This window comes from Diachasma alloeum, unplaced genomic scaffold (genome assembly GCF_001412515.2).
Source record: "Diachasma alloeum isolate Michigan unplaced genomic scaffold, Dall2.0 Dall_scaffold_00279, whole genome shotgun sequence".
NCBI lineage: Eukaryota > Metazoa > Arthropoda > Insecta > Hymenoptera > Braconidae > Diachasma > Diachasma alloeum.
Window position 1 is genome coordinate 262,122 of NW_021680418.1, and position 10,463 is coordinate 272,584.

Sequence of the window (10,463 nt, forward strand, 5' to 3'; positions counted from 1 at the left end):
GGGGGGGCGAGGGGGAGGGAGAGGAGGGATTCTCATTGTAATTAAAGTGAAAAGTGAAAAAAAGACCCGCCAATAATCAAATGGCCGAGACTCCACCGAGCGAAATTAATTGAGTCTTAATTAAAATCATCCTTTGATATGCTAATTCCTTAACAAACACTGTCCTCTGCCTTTCTGTATATTCACTCTTTTCCTCGCATAATTTTTTTTTATCCTCATCTCTTTGATACCCCCACAAAAGTGGATTTATTGATTCTAAATTTTCGAATTTGAGAATCATTAAATTTTTCAAGCAATCAGAATGATTCCGTGACACTCTGTTTAAATATGTACATCAAATTTCTTTTTTTTATTTCATCACGAGCAATTATATACAAATAGATGTTTGGTTGGAATAGCGACACTTCATGGGACACAAATTGAAAGGGTTGTTGTTCATTAAATTGGTCTTAAATCATGGAAAAGAAAGTAGTCAATCACCGTAACACTAGAATTTCAACGTTTCACATTGTTCGTCGCCTTATAACTTATTAATACTGCATGATATTGTTATGTGAATGTATCTCAATGTTACATTACAATTTCTCACACTTTGTTTTTGTTTTTATTAATTTCACCGTCTGATCCGCCTTTCCGTCTAAATCTCTAGAATTCGCCGGTTATCCACTTCAAACGTCTACGTAATCTACATATAAATTTATATATTTATAATATTTATAATATTTTAGATCCTCTAATAATAGCGATTCGATTTTAATCAGTTTCATTCTCGTGAAATAATCAACACACTCAACAAATCTTCAACTAGTATCTCATCACGGCTGTCTACATTCATCATCAGATCTCACCTGTCAACCGAGATTAACCAAAACTGTAGTTCATTTAATTGAGCTACTCTCTAATTTATTTTCACCCCGTTTCTCTGTATTGCACATTGCAACTATTGACTCGAGAAACGTCTCCTGAATTTCCAATGATAGTGGATCGAAGAGCTGTCACATGGGATCTGTATTATCGGAGAGTTGTGACCGTGTGTCAGAGACAACGGTGTTCTCCGTATTTCAAACCATCTGAAGGCCCTTGGTGAGACTTTCCACGTGCTCTTTGGCCCTCATTCTCAGGGCTTGGATGCTTGATGTACGTGGATCGTGTCCTGGTGGGCTCGGTGATGGCTGTACGTGGGGGACTGAGGTTATGCCAGATAGACCGCCGTTCAACGCTCCTAGGGAAAGTATAGACGAACTGTGAGTGATTAGTACTGATCTATCTGGTGAATTATGCATGGAGGAGTTGACAAATGACGGTATTTGGTGTGCTTGTACCTGGAATTCCGTTGCCAACGGATGCGACGTTTGGAGGTGATGGCAATCGTCTTGGGGAGGTTAGGTAGCTTGGATAGCCGGTGTGAGGTGCTGCGAGGAATCCAGGAAGGGCTGTCAGCAGACCTGGTGGTGTCAACCAGGGATCGCCGGGAAGACCTAGTGTTGGGGCTCCGTGATTTCTGCGGAGATTTAAAGTGATTCGAATGTTAGAACCAAATCTGAGGCAAGATGGAAGGTTGAAAGCTATCAAAAAGGCAAAGAATGTTCATCATTTCCTGCGTAAAGTTCCATGGGAATGTCTTTGTCACAATGACATCACTAGATACCACTTATCAATCTCATCAACTTCGAACAAGAAGACAACCTTCGAGCGTTAAAGCCAAACCTTCTGAGACAAGACCAGTGACCCAGTAAAATTGAAGGTTGCCAGTGCTGCCATCGAAAAGATAGAGAGACCATCATTTTCTACCCCAGTTTCCCTGGAATTCCCATTCCACCTAATGCCACCACTGGTCTTCATCAATCTCGTCAGCTGCTCAAACAAGCCGAGCAACCTGATATTCTTCGATTCCTACCTGATAGCAGCTGGATGATGATGATAATCAGCAATTCCCAGTCTGGCAGCTTCCATTTTCTCCTGCCTCCGCCATTTTGCTCTTCTATTTTGAAACCACACCTGTAACAAAGAGGAGCCATCAATAACCACCAATTTTCTGCTTCAAGCTCCTTCCAATTTCTATATTAATATTGAGACCGTCTTCCGAAAACTGCGTCCATTCTGAAAACATGCACCCTCCACATTCTTCGCGTTCAACAATGAACACGTGTAGTCATCAAGAGTCATTAGTGCCGCAGCACTTCTTAAACGGTAGCTCTTTTGAAGCATTCAGCGTCGGAACGCATTATCCGAACTCACGGTATCTCGTCATCTCCTAATTGGTGGTTTTTAACAGACCACTGCCACCGCACCACCGCCCAAAGTACATTATCGCTGAGTAATCGGCAAAAAAACACTCAAGTTGAGTCACTCACGTGACCTGTTCACCTTCCAAGATCATTTCCACTATCTTGGCTATTCCCAACCACTTCCCCTGATATATTGGACTGCGGAAAATCGGTGAAACGTTGAAGGATATAACGAGACAGGAGGAGTCGATGGAAGTGGGTAATATAAGTAGTGAGAGGTTTTTTTCTATTGCTACTGCAGAGAGAAAAGAAAGCAAAAAAGGTCAAGGGGGAGGGGTTGGAGAGAAAAGTAAGGAGAAATGGGCGCGAGAAAAGCATACAGCCTGAAGGCGAAACGTCTGGGGCGGAGCGGGTTTGGTCCACCCCTAAACTAGCTAGTAAGAAAAGGCAAGAAGGGGAGGAGGGAGGGGGGGGGGTTAGACGGGATTCGGGCTCCACACCCTTGCTGGGCATCAAGGAGGGTAACAAGCTCGAGGGCGAAATCGAAAGTGAGGGTTCGCGGGACGTTTGCCACAGGGAGGGGTACTCTCATGTCGGCCATGTTGATTTCTTTATTGTAACATGGCCCTGCTATTGGCAGGCTTCATTAACGGCTTAAAAGGGAAACAGTTTTTTCTCATGATTGCAATCATCCTCGGAGAAGTGACGAGAGAGAGAGGGAAAAAAGTAAATGGAGGAAAAATTATGATGAGATTATTATGCGCTAAACTTCCTTTCTTAAACCATCACGGGGTAATTCAATTTTCCTTGGCGCATTTTATCGTAAACTCGGAATCTCATATTTTCTTGTTAGAAAGTCATTTTAAAAGAGAATAACCCCAGCAACGGGAAAATATTATTTCGATAATAACTCCTGAGTAAATTCAATAGAGTTGTACGTCTTGGCGTTTAAGTTGAAAAGGCAAAATCATCGTGGGGGTGACGACTAAAGTGTAAGAGTCATAAAGAAAGTGGAGAGGGGGGGGGGAGGTGAGGAGGAAGAGGCTGAGGGAGACAAAGCAAGCGCGTTCCTGTAGACGATATTTCTCAAGCTCATCAGGACGATATTCTATTTATGAAGAGGAGGCAATTTTCTTTCGGCGCATCGCTGAATGAGAAAAGACTACGGGACAAGATGCCACGCTGGAATGATGGGAAAATAAGCGAATTTCACTTTGTCCTCTTATCTCGGAGGGAGGTGACACTGGCGTACTCTTATCTCGGAAGGGACGGGTGGCAGTAAGGTCGAGAGAGAAAGAGAGAAGACGGAATTGTAGTGCACTGACGCTGCCCCTAGGGGGACAGCAGTCACAACCGCCAAACAGAGGATTGGATATCTGCGAAGGATAAGTGGAAGTCAAGAAACCAGTGTGCGGGAGGGGTTTTGACGTTTGCTTCCTCGCGGAAATATAAAGAACTGTAGTAACACGGCTTAACCTTTTTAGGTTTTAAATCCATTACTGTGGATATTTGCCTCCGACGGCAGTGGAGTTGGTCTCACTTTCTGCGACGGGCGGAATTGCTGGGAAATAAACTCATTTAAGATGGATTTAACTCTTGAAGAATTGACAGAAAACGAGAAGTCAATACTTTCCGCCCCCCTTCAAATTAGAATAAGAAAAGGAAGGACTTCCAATGGCTGAGTTTTGTCGCTGTTCTAACAAATCAGTGAGCACTCTATGAGCCATTGTCTACGGTATATTGTTACGTGACACATTGGGTTATCCAACGGACGAAAAACCCGACAGAAGGTACCCAAGCACTCAAGAACGCATCCCGAATCCTCGATATCGCGCGAAAAAATCACATTTTCAAAACTGTTTTTTTCTTTTTTGTCTCCTCACTTCTCTCTGAAGAGGCACCAAACACCGGTCGGCATTATCCCATGTGTGGCTTGGGTACACTGGATTATTGTCGTGAAATGGTATTCGAGACCGATTGACACGCAGCAGTGATCACATTGTTGAATGCACTACGATGGGTACGCATTAAGAGATTTTGAACCATTGTTCAACGTGTTCTCACATGACCACTCGAAGTAGAAATGAGGAATAAATAGTGGAGGAGAAAAGAGTTGGGAAGTGTTGATGTGTCTGAACGAATTTCATGGTTGAGTGTTAGCTTCTCTTTTGGGGATATAGATGGATGCCACCCGGTAGAAACCAACCAAAGCTCGTCAAATGAAAGTTGCGAAGAATTAATTCATAATTATTGGTCACGCTTTACAATGGAAATCCTGCAAGTAATTGCGGCTGCCCAAATCCCAAAAACACCAATCAAATGAAGATGTTCGATTAGCTTCTGATTCCAACAACTCCCTGTCCACTTGGCGAGCAATCCAGCGATCTCCATCAAAGCACCCGCTGATCCAAGAATAAACTCAGAAACATTTCATTCAACCAATAATAAAGCGAAGATATACCAAATCGTGTGGTGTTACAGGCGTCACAGACGAGGGCGACTGTTTGCCGAGGGTTCAGCAAAGTCTACTATCCAACATTGCTTTTTATACACAACACCACGTCAACTAACGAAATCGAGGTCATCAGTCAACAAACGTAAGTTGCAAATAACCATAAATGAACCCTTATTCGAAATTATTGGTGATGGTTTACAATGGAAATCCTCCAAGCAATTGCGCCTGCCGAAATCCCAAAAAGACCAATCAAATGAAGATCTTCGATTAGCTTCTGATTCCAACAACTCCCTGTCCACTTGGCGAGCAATCCAGCGATCTCCATCAAAGCACCCGCTGATCCAAGAATAAACCCAGAAACATTTCATTCAACCAATGATAAAGCGAAGATATACCAAACCGTGTGGTGTTACAAGCGTCAAAGACGAGGGCGACTGTTTGCCGAGGGTTCAGCCAAGTCTATTATTCAACGTTGCTTTTTATACACAACCCCATGTCAAACTGTCTCACCAAATTCAATCTTCCACCGTTGGTTCTCATCTACCCGCACAAACAATCGCCATATTTCATCATAAAATCACTACCAGGCGAATTAATTTCGATTGAAACAGTATATCATTCCAGGAGGGGGATAAATTAATTGCAAGCATTAATAGTTTCATCAGTTGAAACTGGCTCAACTGTTTTCCCTTGTGATGCGATGTTAGATAAGCATTTTGATAATGATCTGGCTGATGGTATCTCACCGCATGGGGCCCCTGCTGCCTTTCAGGGTTTTGTCTCTGTCCAAAATGAATTTACTGTTCCCATAGTATACACTCCCGACGGGTACGTAATCGGATCCCGAATGCTGTTATAGCATAGCTGTTGAGTTGAGAACCACTGGGTCACGAGTTCCTCCAATAAAGCCACCCCTGTCGTCGCGTGTAATCACCCTTAAACACTCCAACGCTCTGGGGTCCCCTCCCCCCCCTCTCTCTCTCTCCAGAATAGTATTCTCTCTCCTTTCGCTTCCCCCCCGCAATATAATACTAATGTGCTACAAATAACATTTCAAACCGCGTATAAACGATTTTGCGCCTTTTATCACGGAAAAAAGAGGTGTGAAGGAGCGGAAAATCAAGGTTTCGAGTGGAAACAGGATCATCTCCATTCAGACAAGCTGTCTTGGTGATCCCAATTCATGACAGTCCTTTCTGAAACGAGTCCTTCATGCAATCTAGGCATTTTTGTTTCCCACTTTATTATTTTTTCATGAATGACGACAATTAATCCATCGTAGCCTCGACTTGTGAAATTTATGACGTCTAGGATTTATGAGGGCGATTATGAATAACGACAGTGAATTCTGTATGGGATAATACAGAAATGAGGTCACGTTATGGCGCTCGCGGTTTTTGTCAACTAAAAACAAATTAGCCGTATGGCCCAAGTATTTTGACACCGAGCATTGTCTTGACGGGGCAATTTTTTTCGCTTTCAATGAGCCCATTGTGCTTAGTTAGCTCACGGAAACATATCAAACGAAGACAATGTGACTGGTATACGAATAGGGATGAGGAGAACAGCATTGCTAATACATGTTAGAATATTTAGTCCAGATAAACAACAATATAATTTAATATATTTTCAGTGGGATGTGAAAATGTAAATCTGTGTGCCTATCGGCGCACGTTTGGGGGATGAAATTTGAGAATGGCAACATGAAAATAATAACTCGTAATAAATCCCAGTGGAGTCATATTAGCGTCAGAGACATACGCGTGGCCAAGTACAAAGGGTCGACCCTTCGGCAAACACTGTGACTTTTGATGATTATTAACTCAGCTAAAAGGGACAGAAAAAGAGAGAGAGATAATGGTGAGCGTCACCCACATTCACAAATAACCTCCCTTCACACCGATTCGGAGAATGGGTACACATAGGCCTCTGGTAGACAGTAATCTGCTTCATACCCAGAGGCTGTATTTCTCCTTCCCTCTGGTTGCTCTCTTGGTATATGTGCCTCGTCGATATTTCCCTGGTTTCCGCATGAGAACCAAATTAATAGTTGCGACCGTTTCCTGTCGTCTTCCGATTTACGGCACCATCTCTTCTGCTGGTGACAGCCATGTTTACGAATACTCCCACTAATTACGAACATGAGTTACTTTGTAGGTTAGGTCAGTTGGGGATGCTGAATTAGGGGGTTGATCAAAAGAAACTGTGGCATAACATCAATTTTCGGCGGGATACAGAGGCTCTGGATATGACTCCGATGTTGACTGACAGCAGGTCATCGTGGAAGTGTGAATTCACTTGTAGCTGTATCTTTCAGGAGCTCAAATAATCAGCGAACGGTCTCTTCTTTGACGGTTCAATCAACTTCGTTGATGTTCCTCTTGAGACAATATCAATATCGAGATCTAGATACAGAATTCTTCCTCGGTATTCATATTCGCAATCATAAGTCCTAGATGTCGTGGACTTCACGAGTCAAACGACCGTTTTCTGGTCGTGACAGCCGTGTTTTCGAATAGCCCCACTAATTACGAACATGAGTTACTTTGTAGGTTAGGTCAGTTGGGGATGCTGAATTAGGGGGTTGATCAAAAGAAACTGTGGCATAACAGCAATTTTCGGCGGGATACAGAGTCTCTGGATATAAATCCTGTATTAATTGACAGCAGGGTACGGTAGAAGAGCATATTGTCCCCTCCAGGAGGACAATTTAATCAACTGTTATTGTTTTCATAATTTTCCCGCATCTCAAGGAAGATTTATCAATATCGAGATCAACAATCAACGTTGATGAATCATCCCCAATGGAACTGAAGTCCTACACGAATGATGCACCCATTGGTCACCCGAGTTTAGGCGCCAAATTCAAAATCCCAAAGCATGAAAATGATTACAATCGCGTAGTGACAAACCCGGGAAACATATTCCCCATTGTAAATCTATCATGATCCCAAGAAGGGGAGGCAGGAGCTCTCGCCATGCCCGAAAAATCCTTGAAACGGATATATTTTCACAAAGTGACATTCATCCAACGACACACGAGTCCCTGTATCCCGAAAAAAGACGGGTCCTTTTGCCTTTGTAAGAGATCCCACTGGCGGGGATCAGTGGGGCCCACTTTCGTTGGAAAGTTATGCATCTACCTACTAGGCGTACCCCCTCCCCTAATCTCTTATTTTAGGGCGGTAGGTAGAGTGACGGGGTTCATCTTGGTTGTAGACGACAAGAAGCGGCTAGAAATTTGATCTGAGGGTGGATGTGATGTTTCATAAGGGAATTGTAAGTTGAAATAAGAGGGAAAAATTTAGCCGAGGTCGATGGAGGGAATTGAATACGTTTGTACCTGGAGTACCGACACAATAGTCCACGTAATTCGATTACAAGGACCGCCAGCTAATTGTTAATTGCCGGTACATGGTAATGGCACCGCCGACAAAGGATAATAAATAGATTTTTTTTTCTTCTTTCGCTGAGGGAGAAATATTAAAACGAGGAGCTTTTTTAATATGTGCACTAGCGATTTATGAATTTTTGGGGAGCAGGGGAGCTCAGTTGCGGGGGATTTTGTGGGAATGGTGAGGTGATTCGTGCAGAGTGACATTAAAAGAGATTTAAAGGAAAAAAAACAAATTTGCAAGGTTTTTCAGTGCCTTATGGACCTGAAAATCGAGAACTACTTGAATATTCACGAAATTAACTGATTCGTCAATGAAAAAATCTACCGAAATTTCATGTAACTTTATTATTGTTAAAAATTTCAAGCTTTTTCACTTGAAATTTCAAAGAGTAATTTTTTAACCGTGTACACGGAGAGAAATTTTCTAGAAAAATTTAAGTACGAGTACTGGAAAAAATCATAATCCACCGGCTGTGAAAAATTCTAGTGCTGTTAAGGTAAAATTTCTGGGAATTTCTAGTAAAATTTCTGGGGATATCTGTGAAATTTTTACACAAATACCGCGAAAAATTCACGGTTTCCCCAATAAAATTTGCAGTACCAGCTGAAATTTTTTCCTGTCCGGCACTTTGCGCCTCTTTTTCCGTGCTAGCACTAGAATTATTCTAGAAAATTTCTCTCGGTCTACTGGAAATCGAGGGTGCTCCACGATTACTTGACTTGTTTGGCAATTTTTCTCCAACATTTCTCTCTGTGTATCTATTTTCCGTTCTCCGGACGAAAACCTACGGTTCTCACCCACTCGAGTGCTTATTTTTTTTCGTTATTCAGGGGTGTCTGCTCCTCTGAACGACACGTGTATCCTCTAGCCCCAAAACGGTGTTTAACAGCTAATCTGCCAAATGAAGTGTTTTTGTGTTTGAGCACAACACTCCGTCTCAATGGATCGGGCAAAACCGCCCTTGGTAAAGGGTTGCCGACATGATTGATGCTCGAAGGGGGGAGGGGGGCACTAGCAGAAGATAGAGAGGCCGAAAGGGGCTCCGGTCCCTTTTACTCTTCTCTTCCAGCTTCTCCCGGTTTTAGTCAAGCGCACGCTGAATGAAGTCCTTAATTGAGCGCTACAGTCTTCGTGGTTTCACGGACAGCTAATTTAGGGCTCTCGTATCCTTTCTTTTATTTCGGAAGACCTTCGGGGTTTTCTCCGAGTTGTTGTTTTTGATTACTATAATTTCTAATGTACAAGTATAATTCCATGTTTTTACAATGGGTCGTGAAAAATTTGCAGTGGAATTAGCGACAAATGCGCGGAATTAGGAGGAAATAATGATGGAAATTGGATGGGATAATTATTTCATTTATAAATGGGAGGAAATTAGTCAATTCATTGATTGATTCATTAAAGTCATTAATTTTTGAAAATAATAGTTTAATTCGTTATTAGTTGTTTTGTGAAGCTACATTCAATTTTTTTTTTATTTTCTCATTGTAAAAACTAGTGTTTTGAAGATGAGACATTAAATTCCGTTAAGACATGTCAATTACGAAACAACTTGTTGTCCCCACAGCGGTGAGTCATCAGACAGCTGATTAATTTTTACGGAACAAATCGTAGAATTTACGTGGCGATTCGTACAATTTCAATTCCGACTCACACTTTTTATTGATTTTTACTTCGCTCGTGAATTACCTTTCGAAACGTAATTTTTACGTTTTTTTTTTGGTAATTTTTATTGAATTTTTCTTCGTTGCCCCGCACGAAGAAAAATTCAATAAAAATTATTGAAATAAATAACTATTGATTAATTATTTATTGAATTTTTCTCTCCGTGCGGAGCAACGAAGAAAAATTCACTACTCAAAAATCTAGTTTACCCGACGATAACTTTTTCTCCCACGTTTTCCTATTCTTCATAAAAGAAATCTCTAAATTAATACTGAAACATCATTTCCATCATTTCGTCTCAATAAACCGCTTCATTGAATTCCCATTTTCAAGATAATATCCCAAACTCTATGGACAATGGAATAGAAATCTCTTTAGTGGTTAATACCACGAACAATATCATAATTATCTACAACATCATCATCACTGGACGATCCTTAACACACTTCACGGTGAGATTAAAGCCATCGTCTGGGGCTCTCTTCCCAGTATCTCATTCTCTCCGTAACAGCAGGGTGTATACATGAAGTTAGAGGGATAGCGAGAGGATAGGATTTATACTACACACGAGAGAAGCTTGGGTTACTGCAACGAAAGGACCAAACACTGGCCCCGTAATGGAGTTTCCAAATATTCGGGGAGCCCTCGCTCAATTTCGAACAATTTGCATTTAGGGTGAAGCGCAATTAATAGCTGCAGGGGAGGGGGCGGCGGCGG

The 10,463-nt window shown here is 41.9% G+C and overlaps 1 protein-coding gene across 1 annotated transcript in view; it reads right to left on the minus strand.

Moving 5' to 3' along the window:
* Positions 1-389: 389 nt before the first annotated feature.
* The window catches only part of LOC107038244 (retinal homeobox protein Rx1), a 34,382-nt gene continuing 24,308 nt past the window's right edge, over positions 390-10,463 (minus strand). The window contains exons 3-5 of the mRNA XM_015257236.1: positions 1,898-1,998; positions 1,323-1,501; positions 390-1,222 (exon numbers count right to left, since the gene is read on the minus strand). Coding sequence (XP_015112722.1) covers positions 1,062-1,222; positions 1,323-1,501; positions 1,898-1,998 — 441 coding nt within the window. The 3' untranslated portion in view covers positions 390-1,061. The remainder of the gene's footprint in view (positions 1,223-1,322; positions 1,502-1,897; positions 1,999-10,463) is intronic.